This window comes from Nyctibius grandis, chromosome 1 (genome assembly GCF_013368605.1).
Source record: "Nyctibius grandis isolate bNycGra1 chromosome 1, bNycGra1.pri, whole genome shotgun sequence".
Classification (NCBI taxonomy): domain Eukaryota; kingdom Metazoa; phylum Chordata; class Aves; order Nyctibiiformes; family Nyctibiidae; genus Nyctibius; species Nyctibius grandis.
The window spans coordinates 4,348,200-4,372,713 of NC_090658.1; the positions used below are offsets into that span (position 1 = coordinate 4,348,200).

Below are 24,514 nucleotides of genomic sequence, written 5' to 3' on the forward strand. Positions count from 1 at the left end.
GCCGGCGCCAGGCGTGACGTCACGCGGGGGGAGGCTGCCCGCAGCGCGCCTGCGCCCTGTTAACTGAAAAGGAATCTCCCGCCTGCCGGCGAACGGCGCGGACACCTAAAGGAGCCCACTGCCACGGCTAGAATGAGCCGCGCGGGGTCCTCGGAGGTTTCCCGCCCAGCGGGGCGCTGCGCCAATGGCGGGGCTGGGCCGCTAGGGGGCGGAGGGGCGCGGGCGGTGTCAGGCGTTAAGGCGGGAAGCGGGGCGGGGGCTGGTGTCTGCCCAGGCCCCCCTCAGCCCGGGGCGGCCCCCCCTCAGCCCGGGGCAGCCCCCCCTCAGCCCGGGGCAGCCCCTTGGGGGGAGCTGGGCACGGAGGCGCTTGCTGCAGAGAGCAGAGGAGCGGAGGGTACGTGGGTCTCTTCCCCTGTGGAGGGGGCGGTGGAAGGGCTCCGCCGGCCAGGCGGGCTCTCTGAGGGAAGGCGTTTGCTGAGGGCCTCTGGGGTGGCGAGGAGGGGTGACTTTCCTTGCGCTGTGACCACAAAAGCACTCGGTTGGTCTGACCTGTTCACACAGCCTGCGTGAAACTCGGCTGCGTTGGAAATGTTTGCTGTTACAAAGCAATTAATTTTAGTGCCACGTAAAGCACCAGTGGTGGATGCGAGTACGGCTACAGCTGTAACTCACTGTCATTTCTGGTCTGTCCCGGGCCTAGACAGGCCCAGTCCTTTGCCTTTACTTGTCTTGCTGTGGCATCTTGCAGCTTCCTCTGCGGAGACCCAGACCTGCTACTCCATCCCAGCTGTTCTGGGTAGGTTTTGAGCACGTTTGGGTTTTTTTTTATGTTTTGCGGAACCTGTTGCCAAAAAGGGGTTTTAAGCAGCAGCTTTGTTGCAAGTGAAGTTAGACAGACCTGAATTACAGCAAAAGAGCAGAAACAATGTATTCTTGTAACATATTTTCTTGTAACACCGTGTATTCAATGTATTTTGTAACACTGTGATCTTCCCATATGCCAGAGGGAGTCTATTTCAGCTTGTATCAGAATTTTAATAAGGTAGGCTTTATTATCAATAAAAATAATGCTAGAGTTGAAGGCTAGCTTATACCTGTTAGATTGACCTTCCCTCAACTACCGTATTGATATAAAAGCCTCTGTACACTTGACTTTTTTTGGGATTTCTGAATAGGTATTTAAATTATTTTCTTCACGTTGAACAGAATACAAACATGATACAGTTTAGATGCAGAGCACATACTTGAATCCACAAAGTGAATTAACTTTGTACTGTGTTCAGTGTAAGACACAGCCCAAAAAAGCTCTGACTGAAAGAAGAATGCCCAAGTCATATCTAGAATATATAATTTTAATGGCATATCTCTTTCTGACTGGATGTGAAAAGTCAGGATTTATAATATGGCAGTGCCAGTAAAGTGCTCCCACGCAGAGACAATTCAACAACAACAAATTTGTCCCTGCACTAGTAAGGTCCTGCTGATGTAAGACAGTACGTTGTAAGAAGCAGGCAAAGGATGTGAGCTCTTGAGCTTGTTTTCTATTTCCAAGTATCTGCATCTATATGAGGAGCTCGTTGCAAATGAAATGCGTCCTCATGGTGAGCAATTTTCTAGTGCCAGCAACAGCTTTGTATGGTGATACATAAAAATCAAGCATTTGGACAGTTCTGTTGTCAGGAAAAAAAAAGGAATAGGAAAAAAGACTCCGTAGTCATACGGCTTCATCATCTCTCAACTGTTTTTAACAGTTGCTTTTGAATTTTTTTTCACTGGTTTTATGCACTATTGAAACATATATAAGTGCTCTTTGTCTGTTGGAGACTGTTAATAGAGAGAAGGTTTTGGAAGTGAATGGTCTTTGCCTTTTTGCATTGAATTTTTAACAGGCAGAGAAGAAAGCAGTTTTAAGTATGAAGGTAGAGAGACTTCCAGGTCATGGCCAGAGGAAAGGTCTCCTAGTAACAGTCTTGACCTGGATTTGTATCACCTTCAAAATCGTCAGAAACACATCCTGAATAACAGAGAACATTGGGATCTCTGACCCTGATCTTAAAGGACATCAAGCAGCGATGGCAACAGTACTAAATCCTGGCCATTTAACACTAATGCAATGTTAAAGTTAGAATCAGTGGAGAGCTAAGCTTTTAGAAGAGCTTTTGAGGTATGTTTAGGTGGTTGTAGCCGGCCACCTCCTCGTCGCCTCAGGTTATGGATCGTTTAGAGTTTGTTGTGGTATCCCAGGAGGTTCCTGGTCTCTCCTGGATGTGTATAATGAGTGGTACAGCTACATTTCAAGGTGTTGTGTAAATTTGGGCAAGGGCAGATGTTGCTTCTCCGATGCTGAACTGGGCTTTGGGCTTGGTTATGCCAGAGGGTGACAGAAAGGACCTGTTTTTCTGACAGGGAAGCACAGCTAGATTGTGCGCTATTACCATCAGCGAGCACGTGCTGCTCAATGTTGCACTAGGGATAGCAGCAAGGGTTTTTCAGGATTTTGAAGGAAATGAAGACTAGAACTGGTGCTGTCACATCCACCTTGTTACACACAGCTCTGTGTTTGGCAAACCCAGCCCCTCTAGTGTTAAGAATCATTTGGGGTTGGAGTTCATTACGTGGCTGGATGGAGAGCCTGGATTTTTACTTGGTATGTAACAAGCTGCTGGGCTAAGTTTAGGGCTGCTGTGGTTAGTGGCTGCCTTCTTACTAATCATTTTGGTCTGGCAGGGTTGCTCCTCTACAGCTGGGCTTCAGGGCAGAGTTAGGATTAAGGGTTTTGTAAGCATTAGTCTGTGCAATCAGGTTGGTACAGGATTTAAAAGGAGTTGTCTGGCTAATTTAAAGGTTGTTGTCATCCACTGTCATCTTCATCTGCCTCGTTCTGCGTCCAATAGAAACTCCTTGGCAAGGGTTCAGTTCGATCTTAGGTCATTGAAGGTTTGAAGGTGTCATGGGTGGACACTGACCCAGAGCGTGCATTGTTACAGGTTAGACATTAGGAGGTTCAGGTTGGACATTAGGAAGCATTTCTTCTCAGCAAGGGTCATTAGACATTGGAAGGGGCTGCCCAGGGAGGTGGTGGTGTCACCATCTCTGGAGGTCTTTAAGAAAAGACTGGACATGGCACTTAGTGCCACGGTCTAGTTGACAGGGTGATGTCAGGGCAATGGTTGGACTCGATGATCCCAGAGGGCTCTTCCAACCTGACTGATTCTGTGATTGTATTTTATTACTTGTTTTGTGTCTGCTGCCTGCAATTTAGATGAGCAGATACGTAGGGCTATCAAGCTGCTGAGTTTTGCTTAGGGCTTTGGCTACTACTGAGTTTTCTGCTTCATTCCATGTGAAATAGAGATTATTTTTTTTACCAGTGCGTATTTAGGGGCAGCGTTATGGTTAGGCTTCCTCCTGCAACGTTCCATTGACCTGTGTGTCGGGTGTTAATGTTGACCCAGGCAGAGGGTTGCGGAGAGACATTTCTTAGGTGTTCATAATTTGGTGTTGTTTGTGGGACAGTTATCTGAGAGGGCTTAACAGCAATCGGACTTGCTGTTGAAGTTCAGCTTCATGTCAGGGTGAAGGCTGAGTTTTGAGACCCAAAGGACCAAACATGTTAGGTCATGTTTAGAGCCAGCACTCACAGTAGCCTTCCAGATTTGTTTTAGAGCTGGGCTTAGACTCGGAGTTGTCTGCACATTATATTGTTTTTCTTACCCTCTTATCACCATTTCTGGCTGTTCTGACCTTTTCCAGCATTTCCAAGGAGCAATGAGATGATAACAAATCATACAGAAAACACCCACACACATGACCCTGGGGTTGTAATATATTTTTTAGCTTGGTTTCTTGAAAAAAATGATAGTTGTGCACTTAGTACTCTGTCATTCAAATAGGACTTGGACCTACAGCCAATTCTGACTAAATGTGGTGGAAACTCTGCGTTTTCTGGCTTTGTGTAAACAGGCAGCTGCGGAGAGAGATTTTTAGTGAAAGGCACGCTGAGGTGTGCTGGGTTTGGCTGGCCTAGAGTGCCAAAACCAGCACATGAGGGCAGAGCTTAGTACTCCTGGGATGTTCATCGGTGGCACGATGTTTCTGTGGCTTTCAAAGTTTTATTTTACTCAGGCAGAAGCAATGAACCGCTATCAACATGAAGCTTTTTTGGTAGTCACTGTTGTATAAAGTGCTTGTGATTCGGGGCAGATCACATCACCTCTCTGTCTCTCGATTTTTCTTCCCCAACTATTTCTAGTCTGGTGCAGTTAGATGATAAACTTTTTTACTAGCTGTTTGTCCAGCATCTTGTCAAATGGAGTCCTAATATCAAGTGGACCTTGCTAGTTCTACTGCAATATGCGCAGCATGAACAACCCTCACAGCTTAAACACCATCAGTGGACACCTAATCACAGAATCAGTCAGGTTGGAAGAGCCCTCTGGGATCATCGAGTCCAACCATTGCCCTGACACCACCATGTCGACTAGACCATGGCACTAAGTGCCATGTCCAGTCTTTTCTTAAACACCTCCGGAGATGGTGACTCCACCACCTCCCTGGGCAGCCCCTTCCAATGTCTAATGACCCTTTCTGAGAAGAAATGCTTCCAAATGTCCAACCTGAACCTACCCTGGTGAAGCTTGAGGCTGTGTCCTCTTGTCCTATCGCTGGTTTCCTGGGAGAAGAGGCCAACTCCCACTGCGCTACAACCTCCCTTCAGGTAGTTGTAGACTGCACTAAGGTCACCTCTGAGCCTCCTCTTCTCCAGGCTAAACACCCCCAGCTCCCTCAGCCATTCCTTGTAGGTCGGACCCTCCAGACCCTTCACCAGCTTGGTCGCCTGCCTCTGGACTCGCTCCAACACCTCAACATCTTTCTGGAAGTGTGGGGCCCAGAACTGGACACAGTATTCAATGTAATCATGCGATTAAGACAAAATGGGGCTTCTGGGAATATTTGCATCCCTGTCCTTTTTACAAGATGGAAAAAAACCCTGGGATGTGCATCTTCACTGCTTACTGCACTTACTTCAGGTTGGATAGGAGCATTAGTCTCATGTAGGGTCTTTTTTTTCTTTTTTTTCCTGAAGATAACTTGCCGAGTGTTCTCAAGGCAGCAGCGATGACAGCATAAGGAATGACTGCCAAAGAGAGAGTGACATCATTTCACCCAGTGGCCTTAGATAAGTTATTAAGTACCATTACTTAATCATGCTCTGATAAAAGCAACTAGCTTCTAAACGTTTAATAAATGCCACACTCATGCCTTCCTGCACAAAATATTTGCCGGAGCGAGTAGATTTTAATTTGCAAAGACGATGACAGTCTCTACCTAGTGCTGAGTGTGTGATTTTTTTTTTTTTTTTTCCTCTTCTCTCTGGGGTTTTGTCCCAGAGGTTATCATTGCTCTTGGTGTCTGAGCACGCTGCCCTGGCTAGAGCCCTGCAGGAGCTGCCAGCCCTGTGCCCGCCTGCCTGGCAGGGATAGCTGCATCGCTGCTTCCACCTTCTGGAGGAGACAGTGAGCGAGGGATCCTGCTCTTGATGGACTTTTCCTGGGATTTCTGCTTGATTTCTTTTGATTTGCATTGGTTCTTTCCCGCTCCGGGTGTATCCAATGGACTATGTATTGTGAAGATTTTTCGTCCCTTTTCTCACACTCCCTCCATTTCATGTTAGTCTTTTCTGAGTTCTTTTCTCCCTTGTGTTCCTTTAAAAACAATAATCTGAGAGCCATGGTAAGCAGTTGAACAGGCTGCTCACGCAGCCTTTTCAGCAAAGGATCTAGCAAAAATGAGGATGTCTACTGTGGTTGTGTGTCAGGAAATGCACCAAGTGCCATACAAGTATTATCTTCTATCGTGTACTGTAGGTAATGTCGTCCAGCACTGAAGCGTGAGGATTAGGTAGCAGCACAAAATACAGTGCTGCACTGTGCTTTGGAAGAGAAGAAAAATACCCTCTTTATGGTGATTTTATTCTGCTAAGACACTGGGGTAAACATAGCAAATTCTTCACAGGATTAGCAATAAGGGTTTCCTATGGATTCAGACCTTTTTTTTTTGAAGACTGTACTTTAAAGGTAGCTACATTGTCAAAGTACTCTTAAAAACATGTCATGGCATGGGAAATGTCAGCTTCACGTTACGGGTTGGTCAACTCCAGCAATGAAAATGATTTATTTCATGCTTGGCAGGCCCTGACTCTCCCGTGCTGTAGCTGGGGGATGCAAAAACCTACATTTTGCATATGGGCAGATCAGTTATATGTATCAGTGGGCCCAGAGCACTGAGCTGCTCACCTACCGAGTAACCAGATGCTGCAGAAACCCTGTGGTCTGGCTGGATACTGCATCAGCAGAGGAATGTGCGTGGCCCCACTGTCTGCCCGGGGCTAGATACAAGTTGCCACTCTGGATCTACAAAATCCATAAGCATCAGTTGAAGCACCAGTGTTTTTTGAAGCAGATGAAGAGCTGCTTAGAAGGTCCCCATACAGTTATTGTAATATTATCTGCAAAATCAAATTCAATATATCAGATAACATAAACATACTTAACTGTTACTGAGCTTTATCTGAGCTGAATCAAAAAAACAACCAATTCTTGCCTTTTTTTTTCTTTTCTGTAAGATCTGATCTCTGTTTCCAAAATCCACAATATTTTAAAAAATTAGATTTACCAGTTTGGGTTTTCCCAGACAGTAATCCCCTCCTTGCTCTTAAGGAAAATTTTACATTTTTTCTTATCAGTGTCAAGTTGGCAGAGAAATTCCTGGTCATAAGGCTACAAAAAGAATTAGAGACAGGGACAGAGAAGCTGCTGAATAACAGTCTATGGGAGTGGGACTGTTGCTACTGTTAATTCTTAGCACTTCTACCTGCTTTCCCTTCAAATGTTGATGGGTAAGGATACACAGATGCACACAGGCAGGGACATGGGTAGTGTAAGTGAGCGTGGTGTGTAGGGTGCAGGCTATAATCCTCTGGTGAAAGAGTAGGTGTTTCCCTGCTATTTAGTACCTGGGGAGATGATTCCACCCTCTCCCTCTAGATGACAGCAGAACACCAACCTTGCTGTATGGGATTGTTTCCCGAATATATTTCAAAAGAATATTGTTGTTTGTTGCCCTGCTTGATTACTTTTTAAAGAGGTTGGAATTACTGCTGTAATATATTGCCCTGCTTCAGAACAAACTCTGCATACTTTGGACAGCTGATAAAAAGAAAAAGCACCAGGAGTTTAAACATGTTCTTTTATGAATATCTGTTTCCGCAAACACGAAACATGTTTGCACCTGTGATAAATATCTCTGTATTTCACAGGTAAAGTGCGAATCAGATGCTTCTTGACAAGCAAGATCCTGAACCCTCAGAGGCATCCTCCTTTCTAACACCACATGAATGCATTTTTCTGGAGATCACTGCGGAGGAGTTCGTCTGTGCCAGCGCAGTGCTTGCCAAGCGGGCGTGGTGGTTTGATTTTTGCATCCTTCCACGAAGAGGCTGATGAAGCCAGTGGTATGATGTGAGCTCCATGCCTTGGGCTGCATCGTCTCCCAGCTGGCCTGTTAAATGCCTCTCATGCCTCTGGCCAGGGACAACTCTCAAAAGCAGGCTGCCTTCTGTCACCAAGGCGGATCAGGGTGAAGCACCTCATCCTGCTGCTCTGGACTTTACCGCCCATCTGCTTCTGCCACCCAGGACAGGGCTCTTGGTGACTGCTGCTCTAAATGGCATTTGTTGCACCAAAGACAAGGCAATGCTCCTCTGTTCCCTTGCAGCCAGCAAGGCTTTTGCCTGTGTGGGTTCTGGCCCTTGGAGGGCTGCGCTTTTTTCTGTGTGGAGACCTTTCCAGGGATCAGCGCCTTTTCCCAGAGTGTTTCTGCTTCCTGCGAGACTCCATGAGACTCAGCGACCGATTTTCAAATGCTGAGCTAGGAGACGGAGCAGCATGCACCTCTGCCACGACACCCAGGGGATGCACCCACAGGCAACCGTGGCTATTTTGGACTTCCTTTGCTTGAACTTGGTCCAGCAGAAAGAAGAAAAACATTGACAGGTGGAGAAGGTTCTTAGGAATGCAGATAACAATTTCTTCTTAAGAAGAAAAGCCAGAAAAACTACCCAGGCTCTTAAAAAAACATGTTTAAATGCTCTCTGCACTTCCCCCTAGTCATCATCCTCTCACGGAGAAACAGGACAAGTTGAGCAGTTAAACAGTAAGTGGATTACTCGTTATAATTTTTTTCTGTAGTGGGTTGGCTTTTGTTAGCTTTTAAAATTGTTTCAGAGATGTGTGGGTATCCCAGTCACGCTGCCAAAGGTGCACGTCTTTGGAGCTGGAAGTACAAACGGGATTTGCTGTTGAGTGCAAACAGGAAGAGGGGGAGGAACAACCAGGCGGAGCAGAGCTGGACAACTTTCTACTATGGCTTTACGCGTGGGTGGGAAAGTTTCCGTTCAGCTCCCTGGTTGCTCTCTTCACTGCCCCAGTCCCAAGCAGCGCTGTGAGAGCCGACTCTGCTGCTTGTGGCGATGCTCCATAATGAAAATACAGGAAACACCCAAACTGGTTATTAGTTGTGTTTAAAAGAATGACAGCTCTGGGTTTTGAGGTTGGGGAATGGGGATGACATTCTTTTTTTTTTTTGCAGTTATACTGGGATTATGTAGAAGCCAGAAAATGGGCTTCAAGATAACTTTATCCTATTGATTAAAATAGTGCTTGCTTTTTAGGGTTTACTTTTGGAATCGGTAGGTGCAGCTACAATAAAAAAATCTGGAATGGCTAATGTGGTGATTTAGTTTTTCTAGAAGTATACATTGGTTTTAAGAACTAGCAATAGGCAGTGCTTTCAAAGAAAAGTTTTATACCTGAATACTTGGAAAATATTGTGACTTACTCAAATTAAAGTTGCACTTTTGAATAATTGTCATTTAACTGTTCTTGGGCTGCAGCAGCTATTTAAAAGACACACCAGTTCTGGGTGGGAATACAGGGAGGGACTTTTTTATTCAAGCTGGATTTTTTGAAGTACAACAAAATAAAGCTGTTAGCTTTCTTAACTTGAAAATTATTTCAGAGTGTATATACATAATATATCCAAGGAAGAGTGGTTGTAACTTAGCACAAATAACAGGAAAAAGCGAAGTAAGAGAAGCACTGATTCAAACAGAGGAAAAAAGACAACAAAGTAGAGAGTGGAGTTGGTCATTACTAGAATAAACTCTGGTGAAACTATAAAGTGGTAGTGGAGGGGAAAAAAAAGTACTTCTGGCCCTGAAGCACTGGTACTTACCATAGGTGTCAATAAATAAAAATCCTATGTTTTGAATCCTGCTGCTAAATCTCTTACATCCCACTTGGGAAAGAGTAGAGTGTGATCAGGCAAGAGAGGCGCTACCCCTGGCTGGGGGCTCTGTGCGTCGGGACGGTTCATCAGCCCAGATCCAACTGGGCTGTTGTTGGAGCAACTGGGGGACATGGGAGCGAGACTTATAGATTTGTTTGTGCCCGGGAAGGGCACTTCTAAAGAATGGGAGGCTCTGACATGTTGCCTTGGCTTAAATGGAGTGAAGGCCTGTGAAAAGGCAGGAGAGGCTGGAGTGAGGATTAGTTGTGATAAACCTGCATTTCACAGTGGGGAAAGGTTCAAGAGACTGAGGTTGATACGAGGTTGTGCTTCTGAGTAGTGTCAGGCTGGAGTGTCTCCTGGTCACTACCCTCAGGGAAGTCAAATCCTGTTACTGGCGTATGTTCTGCTGCTGGGCTTCGTGGCTTTCTAGTTGGATGTTGCAGTGATTGAGTTGCAGTGTTGTAAAGGGTAGTTACACATACCCTCTCAAAATCTCTTTTAAAATCACGTCCTGTTGCTCTGTACTAACTCGTAGTCAAGCTGGAACAATCTTTATTTTCAGTTGCAATATCTTTTTTGTTCTCCTCCTCTAGAGCTAATCTTCAAGACTATATAAATTGCTATTCACAAATCTTTTATTTTGTTCGACTTTGTTTCTGTTTTTGGTAATACCAAAGCCCCCAGTGAAGGTCTCTTAGAGCCATGTTGTACAAACACAAGGGGAGTATATGATCCCTGCCCCAGTTTGGAATAATATGAGTCAAAGACTAAAACTTCCTGCTCACTTCAAATGAAGTTAAAGTATCATCTGTGCCTGTTCACTAGACCTTCCAGAAAATGCAGGAAAAAACAGGCTGGAAATAAATGTGAAAAACAAAGTCCAAACAAAGAAAGGTCTTAACTACCAGAATGTGAAAATAAAAGAGATTTTTCCAAGTGAAAGGGGACGCCATCCCAGCTTTTTCATTTGCAGTTTGCCTCTATTGTGAGTTTTGAGTCACGGGGCTCAGCCAAGCTCCGGAGAGGCACAGCAGGAATTTGCAATGAGCATCTCCCCAGTGACGGTGTCACTCCCAGCACTGGGGTAGGGGCAAGGACAAACCTGCAGGACAGGGCTGCAAGCCTGCAGTGGTGGGGATGGCACAGGCCACCCTATGTACACACAAAATGAAAGCTCTTATGACATCAGACAACACACATTTACCATAATAAAAACATTACTTTACTAGATGCTGAAAGTTTGTTCCAAAACAACAAAATGTTTGAGTTAATTTCATGGGCTAAACGTTGTAGGTAAGACAACACAAAGATCTAGGTCTTTAACAAAGAACCAGAATTAAACTCTGTAGCTTTTATTTCCATTAATACTGGAAGCATTAAAAAAAAAATGGGCTGAACAGAGACTCTTTTACACTGTCCAGCACCTTTCATTCTCTGAGATCTGGGGGGATTTTACATATCGTACCTACACAGCAGTATACAGCAGCAGAAACACGCAGCTACTGGAAGATAAACCCATGGGTCTCTGAATAGGAAGTATTTGGGACAAACACCTCCTCTTACCGAAAACACCTCTTTGAATTTTAATGGTAAGCTCGAAGGTGCTGAAGAACTGCAATTCTCAGCATCGGTTATTATTTTATAGCAGAAATTAACACTCCAAAGTACATTTAAAAAATGTCTGCTTAGCTGTCTGCTGCTAGTGGATGGGCTTTCTGTTTTTCAGGTCTCAGCAACATACACATTAAATTGTTTCGTTACTTGGCTCTGCCTTTGTATGAGGTAAATCAGCAGCCTGCTAAATCTGTAGATGGGACTGAACAATCATCTCCACTTAAAATCAGTAGTGAAGCAAACGCTAACGTGCTCCCCCCTTCTGTGGGTTACTGCTGTACTGCAAACTCCTCACTGCCTGTATGTTGGTATTGGTGCAGCACTTGGGAGCATCAGTTGTGGAAAACATCATGCAAAGTCAGAACTAAACAATTATCCCTGCCCTAAGGATCCTGTAGTGTCTTGCTCTCCTTTTTTACAATTAATCTTCATGTTTCTTCTTCTTGTGCTGAGCAGTTGCAGTCACCAGAGTTATTTACTGGAGTTAGATCTGCACAGCACCTTGTCACTGAGCCCAAGGAGACCCTTCTCTCACACCTTCCAGTAATACTCTCTTTTTGGATGTTACCTTTATATAGACATCAGAAGAAACTGAAAACCCAGCCTCACTGATGTGAACAAAAGCAGTGTCTATCTCACTTAGCTAGATGTGGCCTGTATCCACGAGAGATGCTGGAGGCAGACAGCTGGCAAGGCAGCCTCTCGCTGTGTGAAATGTGCGCTAGTATATTTGTAGGCGATTATAAAAACAACTTTTCAAGGTTAGTGTCCAGGTTTGCTGCTGCTTAGCAAATGAGCAAGAGTCCAAAGGCTTTTTTCTGTTTGGCTACCTTCATTATTATTTTTTTCTTTTTGTGTGTGTTTTTCTCTCCCTTAGAAACACAAGGGCTATGAAGTCTGATGTTTCGCAGTTTTGCTGAAGGACATTTTGAGAGTCTCAGGAAAACATACCAAGGTGATAGAGACCGTGAGCTTTGAATGTGTAGAACAATCACCCAGAGCTAATTAGTGGTTTGAAGTTTTAACGGATAATCAAAAGCCGGGTTCTTATAAGAGACTAAGTGTGTACCATACTGCTCACTCTGGGGCTTTTTACATGCCTTACACAGACAGACAGACAAAATGATTGTGGAAATGAGAAAGAGTCCGCTTGCTGCAGCCAGAGCAGCAAAGACAGACTTGTAGCTGGGCTTTGTTTTAAATCTGGTGCATGAATTACCTGGAATTCCCTGACTCACTGTGTGGCTTGACCCTGCTTTGTTGGAAGCAGTCACGCAAATGTGGTAAGTGGTGTACGGTACTAGATTATACAGAGTGTGCTGCCTTGCTGTGGAATAAATATTGTCCAGGACAAACTCTCTGTCCTCGTTGCCTTGGGCATGAAGCATCAGCTCATAGGTGTGAACAACTGAATTTGGGGCACACCAGCGTATCTGCGCAGAGCTGTCTGTAACTTCAGACACCTCTCTGAGCCTTGGTGGATCTGGAACTTCATTCTCCCCCGACATGCCAGGACATAAACATTGGGATGCACTCTGGAGTTCACTGCACGGCTTCTGAAGGTGTCTGCAAGGGTTGTAGTCACAGGAGGTGTATGCCAGTTGCACTGGTGTTTCCGTTGACTGTTCATTGTAGTCGTAGTCATCTACATAGTGTATCAGTGATCTGGTGGATGCAGGCTCTGACCCAGCGTTCGACCTTGTGGAGTTCAGTTGTGGGAGGCTCGTTTGTGGTGTAGCTTCCCCAGCGTGAGTGGCAAAGGAGTGGATGTAACGCTCAGTGGCATCTGGGATTCCTGTTGCTCTAGCAGAGTGATCCCTAGTGGTCTGGTTGAATGGGCCTTCCTGGGGAAACGTCGCATCGGTCGTTCTGAGCTCTCCCTTTACCTGATCTGTTTCAGTTTGACTCGTGGAGCCATAATCTGAGGAGTGACTGTAGAGCTCTTGGAGAAAACTCGGGGAGGTGGTTACGGATGAGAAGGAAGGGGGATGGCTCGTGGATTTGGAAACTGCCTCCTCCTCGTGGGAGGAACTGTCGGCCTTTGTGAGCATCAGCTCAGTTGGGTTGGCTGCTGTCGTGCTCATTACATTCCCCTGAACTGGGGAGCTGGTGTAAGTGTCTTTGGTTAGCAGAGCAGAGTCTGTTGTGGTTACTACAGTAGTAGCATTGTAACTGGTAAGGCTGAAAGCATCGTGTTCAGGAAAGGGTGTGCTTGAATCAGGCAGCGAAACGTTTCTCTCAGACTGGCATTTATCGTAGAGCTCTGGCAGTGAAAAAGATGTTGAAGGTCTGTCCCGGTCTTCCTGGGATGTGTTGCAAAAAGTCTCCCGAGCCCTGCAGAGAGGACAAGTTAGAACAGACAAGATCCACAAGAACATTACAGGCTCCTGTAAGGCTGCTTGGATTGGAATTGGCAACCTGCTGTCCCAAAATGGGCTTTATATTAAAGAAGACATGAAACCTAAACCAAAGCTAGGTTATCTTAATGACAGTCCTGTACATGGCAGATGGCTTTATACAGCACTGGGAACTTAGCTGACTGCCTTTTTGGTTTTGTAAGGTGCAGGAGTATCTTTTGCCTGAGAAGCAGCATCCTTTGCTACAAGGACTGTGAACCTCGGCAAGAATGTCAGGGTTCAAGGCAACTTGTCGTAAAGGGTCAGATTTTAATGCCACACTGGGAGGGGAACGCATGCAGAGAGATGTAACAGGGTCCCCAAGATCCTTAAGTCAGCTGGTTTAGGCAGCTGGAGCTGTGCTGACACAGGTTGTGCTTTTAAATGACCGAGGTCGAGTTCTTTCTTTACTCAGACATTGCATGTTTTTGTAAAGAATGAAACTGCTAAGCCCATCCTGATGAGAAACAATCTAATGTTAACATTCTACTTCCCTCCTCTCTCCACTACGGATAACAAATCTTCTTGGTGGCCTTTCAAAAGGAAGAGAGATCATATGTATGCAAAGCACTTCTTTTAACTACAGCTTATTGCAATTAGTCTGTAAAACTGTAGGAGAGCATGGAAACAATAGGTGACAAATGGGACTATTTGCAAGGGGTTTTGTTGACTGCCTGTGCTGATCTAGGCTTTGAGAATGCAAGGGCAAAGAGGAAATAATTTGCTAAATATCTTGCAAAGTCTTCCAGTTTGTGCTCCCAGTGGTGGCCCATCAAGGCCACCAAGCCAGCTCATTTTTTATCTCCAGCTAATAGAGAAATATGAACCGAAATAGAGAAAATAAGCTCTTCTCACCCTAAAGTAGACTCCACACTTTCTACAGTTCTGCATGTGTCTGTCCCATTTGTCCAAATTCAAGTATAATTCACCATGCTTTGTCCCCGAAGGGGACTTTATTTTGCATTTCTACCTCTTGTGGAAGGGAAGAGCACACAAGGAATTTGAATAACTTAGATGACAGTGAATGTTTGGTCCCCAGATAACTTACACATTTGTGTCTGAAGAGAGAGCATTACTTTATCTCCTTGAACTCACTTACTTTTGCAGCACAACTTTCTTGGGCTTGGAGAGCAGCCAGGAGAGCTGGCAGTCACATAACAGAGGGTTTCCGTACAAGTTGATGATGATGCTATCCGATGAATTGATATTCCAAGGATTAAAGGAACTCAGGTTACAGCTACAAGATGAAATATGCAATAATTACCAAGTGCTGAGCTACCTTCCAAGGGCTAGAGTGTGCTTAGTATCCCAGCGTAAGGGATATTGTTCAGCTTTATTGTTCAGCTGTCCTAGCTGCAGAAGAAAAGAGAGTGTGATAACGTGACCTCCCTGCAGTCTGGGTACTCAGAAGAGCTCTCTTTTGCCTATGCCTTTAACTGCTGCTCCTTTGTTTTTTAAGTTTGGGTCATGATTTTTAGCACTTTGAACTGGTGGTCCTGAAGGTATTGTAAAGGGCTGTGTAAAGTCAGTGTGGCAATCTGGTTGGGGGATGGACTCTGATTTTTTTTTTTTGTTGTTGTTAAATGGGTTTATTTTCCTGAAACTGTTTCCTAGAGCACAGCCAGTGCTCTAGTGTTTGTTTTCTGATATGCTTCTGATCTGGGCCTATATCATAGAAAATTTCTTAGGGTGTTCTAATCTTTTCCTTTTTGCTGACTGTCCTGTGTGCAGTTTACGTACCCTTATTTTGATAAATCACCTTCAGACTTCTGTTTCTCTTAGTATTTCAACGGGTGTGTAACATACCAAGTAAGTAACACTGATGTGTTGCTACCTCTAGAATAAGGACTAAGCCATTGCTTTTACCAGCCCTAAACAAACAAGGAACTTCATTAATCTCTTGCACTAAAAGAGGGACAGGATTTCTTACTGCTTCTAAGGTGCAGATTTTAGGAAACTGACAGCTTTTATTCTTTGTAAAGCAAGGAATCCCCAGTGACCCGCTCCTCTGGTGAGACATAGCCATCATAGATGTTGGAAACATGGTCTGTTATTACAAGCGGGTTTCAGTGGATCTATGCTAATCTTAACTGTGCTAGATTAATTCACCCAGTGGACTGGGAGATAAGGCAGACGAGTGGGAGAACACAGATGCAATCTCAAGCAACCAGTAACTGTGCTATGAGTCTCACGCCACCTCTTTGGGCTCTACCAGCTCTTCTGCTGTATCAGGTCTACATCACAGGCATATCTGAGGATAAGACAGTGTGTTTCTCCATGGCATGCAAGCCCATACCTCCTTCCTAAATATCTGATGACAAGCAACCTCTGCATAAAAATCAGCTCCCAGGCACCATGGTGCTGAGAGGCAAAGGCAGCATTACTTGAGGAAGAACAAAAAAAGAAAATAACTCACTTCTCAAACGAGAGATGGCTCAGATGAGGAGCACTGTCAAACATCTCTGTCCTCACATAACTCAGTGCGTAGGAGTCTTGACAGTTCAGCTCTCGGAGACCAGGCATGGACTTGAAGAAGTCAGTATCAAGGCTTCTTAATTGTGACATCTTTGTCAGGTGAAGTGATCTGAGGTTGGGCAAGTCTCTGGTCCACTCCGGTTGAACTGAAGCAGAAAAGAGATTTGTATTTGTTGCCTAAATAGAGCATTCCTGGGGATTTCTGCCTAAAAAAAAGCTTTGAATTCACAGAGGTGTAAAATATTCTGTGGTCTTCTGCAGCTATTCTCTTTGGGACAGGAATAGAACAAAAATCAATACACCACTGTATAAACACCCATGCAATCCCATTTTTGTAATATTACCTGCAGGTCATACTCTCGTAGGGCAGAGGAAAAGAAGGGAAGACAGAAGGGCAATAAAGCTCATCAGAGGCGTGGAACAGCTTTCCTGTTAGGTGAGGTTAAATGAACAAGGATTTCTCTGGTCAGAGAAGTGATGGGTAAGGGGAGATTAGAGAGATCTACAAAGTCCTGAATGGTGTGAGAAAGGCAAATAGCTTATTTCTCCTAGCACAGGAAAAAGAGGTGGGAGACACAAAACTGAAAGAATAGGTGTTATACAAAAGTGCCTTTCCATCCCCCAGCTGAATTGTGTAACTCTCTACCCCAAAAGGGATTAGGCAAATTCATGGAGGAAGTTTGCTGGTGTATCTGTTAAATGTGAGTTCAGGTGAAACCTCTAGCTTGGGGAGTCCCTGAGCTGCTGGTTACTGGAAACAGGGCACATAGACACGGAAAAAAATCCCTCTGTGCTGCTTCTCTTTCTTCCACTCTCTCCATGACAAGTTCCACTGTTGGGTGCTCATGGAAGGAGGACACTGTTCCAGGGCATCTCTGCAACCACACTGTGGTTCTTGTGTCAGCATTAAATAACCCACCAGTGAAACCTCACAGGACCCCGGGGAGATGAGAATTGTTTTATATGAATAAAATTGGTATGAAATGAGACAGAAAAACACACAAGGTGGCCTTATAGTTAGGCCAGGAAGGGTTCTGCAAGGGCTGAGGCCCTGTGGCATGCGGGGGAATGGGGAGCATGTCCTGGCTCTGCCCCAGGCTCAGGGCAGGGATTGTCTCTCTGGGCGGAAGTATTTGGCCAGTTGTGGTTGATACAAAAAGCCTCTCTGTGCCGCTTCAATACGGCGGTATAAAGCAGAGTGTAGCTGTGGGGACAGACAAAGAAAGATTTCAGCAGTGTGTCTGGAAAGGGAAATGAATTTCCTCCTGTGTGTCCCAAAACTAATCTCAGGGCTGACAGCGGGATGATTGTCAGTAGCAGACAGTGGAATTATGGTGGAGGTGGGGGACTACAGTGGGACAGTTTGGTGGTGTCTGGTCTCTGCCCTTCCTTTGGGAGGCTGCTTGCGTGAGGGTTTCCCCCAAGCCTTGCACGCTTGGACCAGCTGTTTGCAGCTTTCAGCGTGGGGTGTTCCCCCTCCAGCCTGCGCTGGGCCAGGATGGGAGCCATCATCCCAGCAAGGCTCCTGCTCTCCCCAGCCTGACCAAGCCCCGTGTTTACAGTGGGAAATCCAGAAACTTACTTTTCTCAAGAAAGGTCCCGCTGAGATCAAGCATGTTGATGGTGTTTCCAGGCCTGTCTATGGCCTCACTGGGAGATGTGCTGATGGCAAAAGCAGACTCCCTAATTCCTCTGCCGTCATCCTGCCCGAGCAGCGTTGCAGAGAGGTTCAGGAACTGTAGCTGAGGGTAACAGGAAAAAGCCAGCGGCTGGATTTCCATCAGTGGATTTCCAGCCAGAGACAACCACCTCAAGTTAGGCAGGGCCGAGCTGTGGCATGATGGCACAGACGACAGCTTATTAAAGCTTAAGTCTAGGGAGAGGAGACTGCTGAGGACTTCAGATCCCCATCTAACTGCCTGGAGATGGTTCTGCCTCAGCGAGAGGACGCGCAGCCGCGGGAGGTTTGCTATCTCCGTGCCGTTCACCTCTTCTAAGAGGTTGTTGCTGAGGTCCAAGGTCTCCAGGGCCTCTGGAAGGCAGACGGGGAAAGCTGTCAGGCTGCTGTTGGTCAGCTGCAGGGTGATCCAGGTCTTGTTCTTCCGATCCTCACAGGACATGCTGGTGAGATTAACGTTCTCCCAAGAGTCTTCCTGAGACAGCTGGAAAAAGGTGGTGACGTCCCTCGATGGTGCAGGCTCTGCTCTGCTCACGGGGCTGGACGCTGTGTTCCCCACCAGCAGAGAGACGATGAGCAAGGGCAAAAACATCCTTCTCCGAAGTGGCTTGCAATTAACTTTCGAGATCTGTTTGGTTTTTGTTTCAGGGAGGGGAAAACAAAACATCAGCATAAGAGATACATTAAAATCCCTCCAGGCAGCTCCAAGCTATTTAAAAGTGAAACATTTGTAAGTCCTTTCCTATTGCATCCAGACAGCGGAAGTGATAATTAATGTCTCTTCTGTAATCAAGCCTAAGTAAACATGAACCTTGGGGACAGAAGTATCATGCGATCTTAGTCTAAGTGCACCTACAGTTTTTCAGGCCGAAAGCAACCAAGCTGTATTGCGTGTCTGGGTCCCACGCCAGTACCCTGGGTACCAGTGTGGCACCCAGAACAGCAGCAGCGTAGGAGGTGGGCTCCCCAGTCCCCCTGCTCGGCTGCCTCTGTGCAGTACAGGGGTACGAGGGAGTGCCAGTGCTACTCCAGTATAAAAATACCAGTCGGTACTGTACGGGACAAGCTTCAGGAGAACTACACGTTGAGACTCGCCCCCCTGCTCTGCTCCTGACCCGCTGGCAGTGCCCCGGAGCCTGTCTGCCAGGCAGAGGCAGGGCTGGGGCCCTGCTGCAGGTGAGTGCCGCAGACATGCTGCACACTCCAGCTCCTGGGGAAAGGATGTGCTAAAAATGCAGCTCCTGAACCACAGTTCAAAGTGGCCAGAAACTGAGAGTGTGCTCCTGGATCAGAGCCCCAAAGGCCTGGGTACCAAGAAGCATGTTATTCAGTGTTACAGTTCCCACTGAGCTCCCTCCTCGCCCCACCCCAGCTTTGTCTTTGTTATTTAAAAAAAAAAAAAAAAAAAGTCCTAAATGACTTGTCCAAGGCTGAGCAAGTAATCTGTGTCAGAGGAGGGAATTAACCCCAGCCCGAAACCAGTGCTGTACTTACTGATCTGTCTTTTGTGCTGCCAGGCATCATAATGATCATTCCTCATCCAAAAATGTATCAGTGTGTGTGGGTGACTGAAGCCCCACGTAGTACAAAATATCTCAGACTTATTCCAAATCTTTGTAGCTACTTGCTGACCCCTGAATGGTGCCAAGTCTTGCCCAGACCATCATCTCTTGCTGCCATCCCAGGTTTTAAGTAGGGACCAGCAAAATAGTATAATTTAGTTGCCTGTGTCCTTTTTGTCATCTGGAACTGGGCAAGCGCTGAGCAGCCGCAGGGCTTCCCAGTCACCGGAGCTGCTGGATTCCCAGCACATGGCAGGGAGAGGATGGGAGGAATTGGACTGCTGGATCCTAATCTTAGATTTAATCTTAGTCCCTGCCAGTAAACCGCATCCGCTTGCACGTACCTGTCCCAAAGTCCTGACGCCTCGTGCCTCCGCTCTGCGTGGCTCCGACTGCCTGGCCTTGATTTTATACACTCGGGTGACTCAGCCGAGAGCGTGAAATGCCTCTTTTCTGTTCCCAGCTTCCCCTGCTCGCAGCTCTGCCCACAAGCACAGGAGAGGTTTGTTCCAGGCTTGCTCCCCCGCATCCAGCTTTCCCCTGCCTGGAGAGGGGGTGGCTCCGGGCAGCTTTCCCCGCTCCCTTGGCCCTAGCAGGAGGTGGGTGGGAGGGCTCTTATTTCCCAACACTCAGGCAGGGCTGCTCCGTCTGTCTTTGTCTCAGCAGAGGGGGATAAAGGGAAAAGATCAGTGTCTGTAGTCCCATCCCTCCGTCTTCCACTGACAGGGGGGAAGGGAGAGGAATTATTGTGTTACTTTGCTGACAGGTCATAGTGATGTAAAGCTAAGGCTCTGTCTGCTGACATGGGCTTTGGTCGCTCTGCAGGCGCCAATAGGCGGCTTCAAGTGTTTATATTTCTCTCTAAGACTCTTGCACTTAGGACTAAGTCCTGGAAATGTTCAGGCAGGACAAACTACTTTTCCAAGGACGCCCTTGGCAAATATCAAAAGCGAAGCTCTCACCTGCTGCTCACGCAGAGAGGAATTCTCTCGGACGATGCAGAGGGCCTGTGGCATCTCATGCTGTGTGTGATGGACTTGGGAGGCCTCTCCCGGTCCCGCTGTGCGTGGGTTGTGTTCTCTGTTCTGCATCTGCTGTACCGCATGGCTTGGGAGAATTCCCCTCCTGCTCCTTCTCTCCTCCTTCGTTGGATAAGTAAGAGTGACAATGTAAAACATCTCCCACCGCGGGACCTGCCCTGAGCTGGGTTACTCAGCATTTCCACCATTCCAATAACACGTAGGCTGGTCAAGGGCTGAGAGTACAGCCAGGAACTAGAAAGAGATGAATCCATAGAGATTGTTCCAAAGTAAAAGCAAAAGGGTGGTTGTTCAGTTGCTACTATAAGACAATTAATGATTAAAATTTCTGGGGAGAACAGTAGTCAGTGCTTTTCGTTTGTCAGGACAACAAACCAGATCCGTGACATGAAGGCAACACAGACCTGTGTGCTTTGGTGCTAAAGTGCAGATAAAGGCCTTGCTTTCCCAAAACCATTGAGTCTGCATGTACGCAGACCTTATCTATTGACCATGTCATTCACTATCTGCCTGGGGAGAGAGCCTTGAAAAACACCAGAACATCCACAGAACAAGATACTGTGTTTTAGCAGGACACTCCGGAGCCATTGCGGTTCCCTTGGAGGCTGGGCGAGATGTACATACTGTTCCCGTGTGGAATGGCTCTAAGGCAAGACAAATAGTTTCCTAAATGAGGGGCTAATCCCACAGATTAACCCCGGTGGAGCAGCTCGCAGGCCTGTGTTTAGGGCAGCGTGCAGGCCGGGCACGTGCGCACTAACAGGTAGCTGTGAGGTTCAAAGGGCAAATTGGAGCAGGTTAAAAAAATCTGAAGAATTTGGTATAATAGGAGGGAAGTCCAGCTCCAGCCAGGCCGCTGGAAACCCTGCTTTGCCTTTGGCTTTGCAGACCTGCTGGCTGCAAAGCTCCTCTTTGAGAAGTGGGGTAGCAGGGAAGTGGCCTGGCTTTGCTTTAGGCAGTTAACTATCCATGGTTTGTTTGCTGCTGCTGCTAGCCCAGTATTTACAGACAGTGAATTTTCATTGATTATTTTATTGTTTTTAATATCTTAAAAAAATACTCCATGAAACCTGGTGAGCTGCCTTACTTTTGATGTGTTCGACCTTACTGACTTCATTTTGGAGACTGAGACAAGCAGCCTTGTAAGACTAGCAAGTGGGCCACTCATTTCAGTGAAGGTGGAAGCCAGGTGGACTCTTTGCCCAGAGGCGCTTGATTTCTGAGTGATACAGAGAACTTCCCGCAAGAAGCAGAGCACCCTTGGAAAATGACCTTGTGTTATTTTTATTTTCCACCTTTGTCTCTGCTTTTTGGATGCCCGGGTTTTGAGGCAGGCATTGTATTTTCCCAGCTCTTTGCGTACCTGCAAATGCTAATCATCTGGGACGTTACTGTTACGGTCCTACATCTCAAACCGCTGCCCAGGTGTTGGTGAAAGTTTCCCAGAGCAGATAGCAGTCCTTTCTCACCAGTTTCTTTGAAATCATCTGGTAGCAGCAATCAGAGATTTCCCCTTTGTTGAGTCACTTTGGCCTGTTCTCACGTCGCCGTGTTTCTTCATATTATTCTTCTGCTTTTTTCTACTCCCCTACAAGTTTCAGTGGCAACCTGGGGGAATGTTTAGTAAAGGCAGGCATTTTTGTCAGGCTTTTATGCTTGTGTGATGCACAAAGAGCTGAACCAGACGCCCCCTCCCTGGGGCTGATTCAGTGCTGCACAAAACCCCTTTGCCTGCAGGAATGCTCGGGATGAGCCCTGCATTCCTTAGTGACACCAAGATAAGCAGAGCACAGGGAGAGCAGGAGAAGGCGAGGATGGTACCAGGCTGTAAAGTTTTAAGAGATGAATGTTTCTCGCTGGCCGTGATCCAAGTGATGGTTAAGGGTGTAACTATCCTGGAAAAATCTGGAGAATGGCTTTTTAAGGCCAACAAAAGAAAAGAATTTTGCAGGTCAGTTCGCGGAGCAAGCACAAGCAAGATGTTTTCCTACAGAGAACAGGGAGAGAATGCGAGAACAGGATTATTTAGCCTGAGGTTTCAGAAAACTATGGAGGGCGTGTGTTGTCTGCTGCAGTAACGCATGCTGAAGGCAGCGGTGAAATCCCCTATGGAATTTGTTGTAAGAACAGGCAGCAGCCATCAGACATCGGTAGCGTTTTACCCTGACCTGACTTCAGTTTAATTAAGCATGATGTACAGAACTGGGTTGCAGCTCAGCCGAGGTATTAGTTTCCTAAAGGTTTTTGTTTTCATCTAAACAACATTCCTGTCCAGGGTTTTGTCTCTGCATTGCGAAATTTCAGGGCAGACGCCCTGGTCCTGCTTTCACTCTCTCTGTGAAACGTCACCCATCTGGCACCGTGCAATTAATAACTCGGTTACTACAGACGACTGACCCTATGGTCTCTAACCCTGTGTATAAATCAGGTGGTAGGAACAAGCGAAACCCAAGTCTAATCAGGTTATTGCGTGAGTAAGGGAGGGTGTGGTACCCCGTGCGCATTCATGGGAACATCTGGAGCCTGGCTGGGACACGCTTGGTGACGTGGGGTGGGATGAGAGATGACTCGATGCTGCGGCTGGTGCAGGTGCCAGGCAGAGCAGGCTGGTGCAGGCCTCCTCTCAGGGGCTGCCGACCGTATCCAGCCCGGAATTACGGAGGTGCAGGAGTGCCCTGGGTCGTGCCTTCCCGCTCCGACCTCTCCAGGGGCTGATTATAGGAAGTGGAGCTACAGTCACAAGCAGCTGGATAAAACCTGATTCCTTTCCTAAGTGTTCCTTACCTGTCATGGAAAAGCCTTGCCAGGTGAGTGGAGCAAGGAGAAAGCTAGCTGATGATCTCTAAAGAAACACGTAGAGAGAACAGCGGGAAGGGACCATTCCCTTAAAGCTAAAATAACAAAGGATGGGGCTTACAGCCAGCCTGCATGAGCTGGCAGAGCTCCGCCTTGCAGAGCAGCGTGAAGCCTTGACTCGAAAGGCAGTGACACATGGAGTGAGACTGAGGGAGGGGCAGGAAAGAAAACGGAAATATTTGATAGCTTCTCTGAAATCCCAGCCCAGACAGCTTGGACTGCAAGCAGGCGTGTTTGCTTAGCAGTCAAGCGTGCCGCACGCTCTGCTAATGAGAACTACAAAGTTCCCGTATCTCTGCATTCAAGTGTTCAGATCATTTAGACAACAGGTGGCAACGACAGGGCTTCCTTGCAACAAGTCGTGTGACAAGCTCTGCTCTGAGAGTGGGAAGCAGAGGACTGTGCTTCCTGATGAACAATTTAGGGGGGTCTGTCATTGCCAAGTGAGGGGCTCTAATGCAGGCACGGTCACGATCCTGACTGCAGCTCAGTAGCCAAAGTGGAGGCTGAGTGTGGAAGAGAGCTGCTTGTGGAAGAAGTGCTGGCATTAAGACGTGCGTTCAGCTCTCCCACAGCACCTTTGGGCAGGTTTTAGATATTGCAAGTGTTTGGACTTGGACTATCCATTATACGTAGTTCTCACACTCTGAGGAAAATACTTGGCCTGTGTCAAGCAAGTCGGAAGTGGGTAAGTCCTCTGCTGAAGGAAAACTGGATGGTACCTCAGCCCCTGTGTGAAAGGTGCTGAGGAGAGGGAAATACAGAGGGCTGGGAAGCAGGTGTATCGGCTCTTTCTTTTGCCAGTTTGTTTAAACTGGCACAAAATGTCTTCCAATTGGGTGGGTGTGTGTGGCTCCCTCCAGCAGGCAGAGCTGGCTGCCACAGGTCTGGTTCCTCAGGCACAGTATCACCGAGTAATCTCTTCGTATTCTGCATCACATACATCAGTGAGATCATTTCTACAGGCTTTTCAGCTCCTTACTCAACTTATGAACAAGTTTAGTTTAGAGTTAGATGTCACAGTGAAACAGAGTAACAGCGACAGAAAATAGAAAGGCCTACACTCAGAAGCCTTTTTAACAAGAAAATGATTTTAAATAGTACCGAAAGCATTTTTTTCAACGTGTCAATTAACAAAATTCTTCAAAAGATCAACATTTTGAATCCAGTTTTGCCAAGATTAATGCTTTGGTTTAGGTGTCTGGTCGCTCCTCTGGCTTTAAGAGAACTACTTAAGTGGATGAAGGTAGACACAGGTGCTACAGTTTTGAAAACCTGTGTAACCACTACTTGGGTTGTGATAGCTCAGTCTGCAGGACTTTGGAACACTGATGGAACGTTTTCTGTTCCCAGTGCAAGTGTTAGACAAGTAATGTAGGTTTAAAATATGTATTTATTCAGCTTTAGTTCTGTTAAACGCTGGCCTTTTTAACAATGGCCATCTTAACAGTGGGAGTTGCACGGCTGTAACAGAGAAGAAAATTTGCTGTACAATATCCTCAAGTTACTTGTTCTGGATGCTTAAACAGATTGTTGCAATTA

At 46.5% G+C, this 24,514-nt stretch overlaps 1 protein-coding gene across 1 annotated transcript; it reads right to left on the reverse strand.

The window, feature by feature from the left end:
* Positions 1 to 10,451: 10,451 nt before the first annotated feature.
* On the reverse strand, positions 10,452 to 19,540 carry LRRN4 (leucine rich repeat neuronal 4). The gene is made up of 5 exons (XM_068403846.1): positions 19,421 to 19,540; positions 17,419 to 18,142; positions 15,778 to 15,982; positions 14,461 to 14,598; positions 10,452 to 13,299 (listed from the first exon to the last, which is right to left on the reverse strand). The coding sequence occupies exons 2-5, from the start codon at positions 18,104 to 18,106 to the stop codon at positions 11,967 to 11,969; spliced, it is 2,364 nt and encodes a 787-aa protein (XP_068259947.1). The 5' UTR covers positions 18,107 to 18,142; positions 19,421 to 19,540; the 3' UTR covers positions 10,452 to 11,966.
* Positions 19,541 to 24,514: the final 4,974 nt, after the last annotated feature.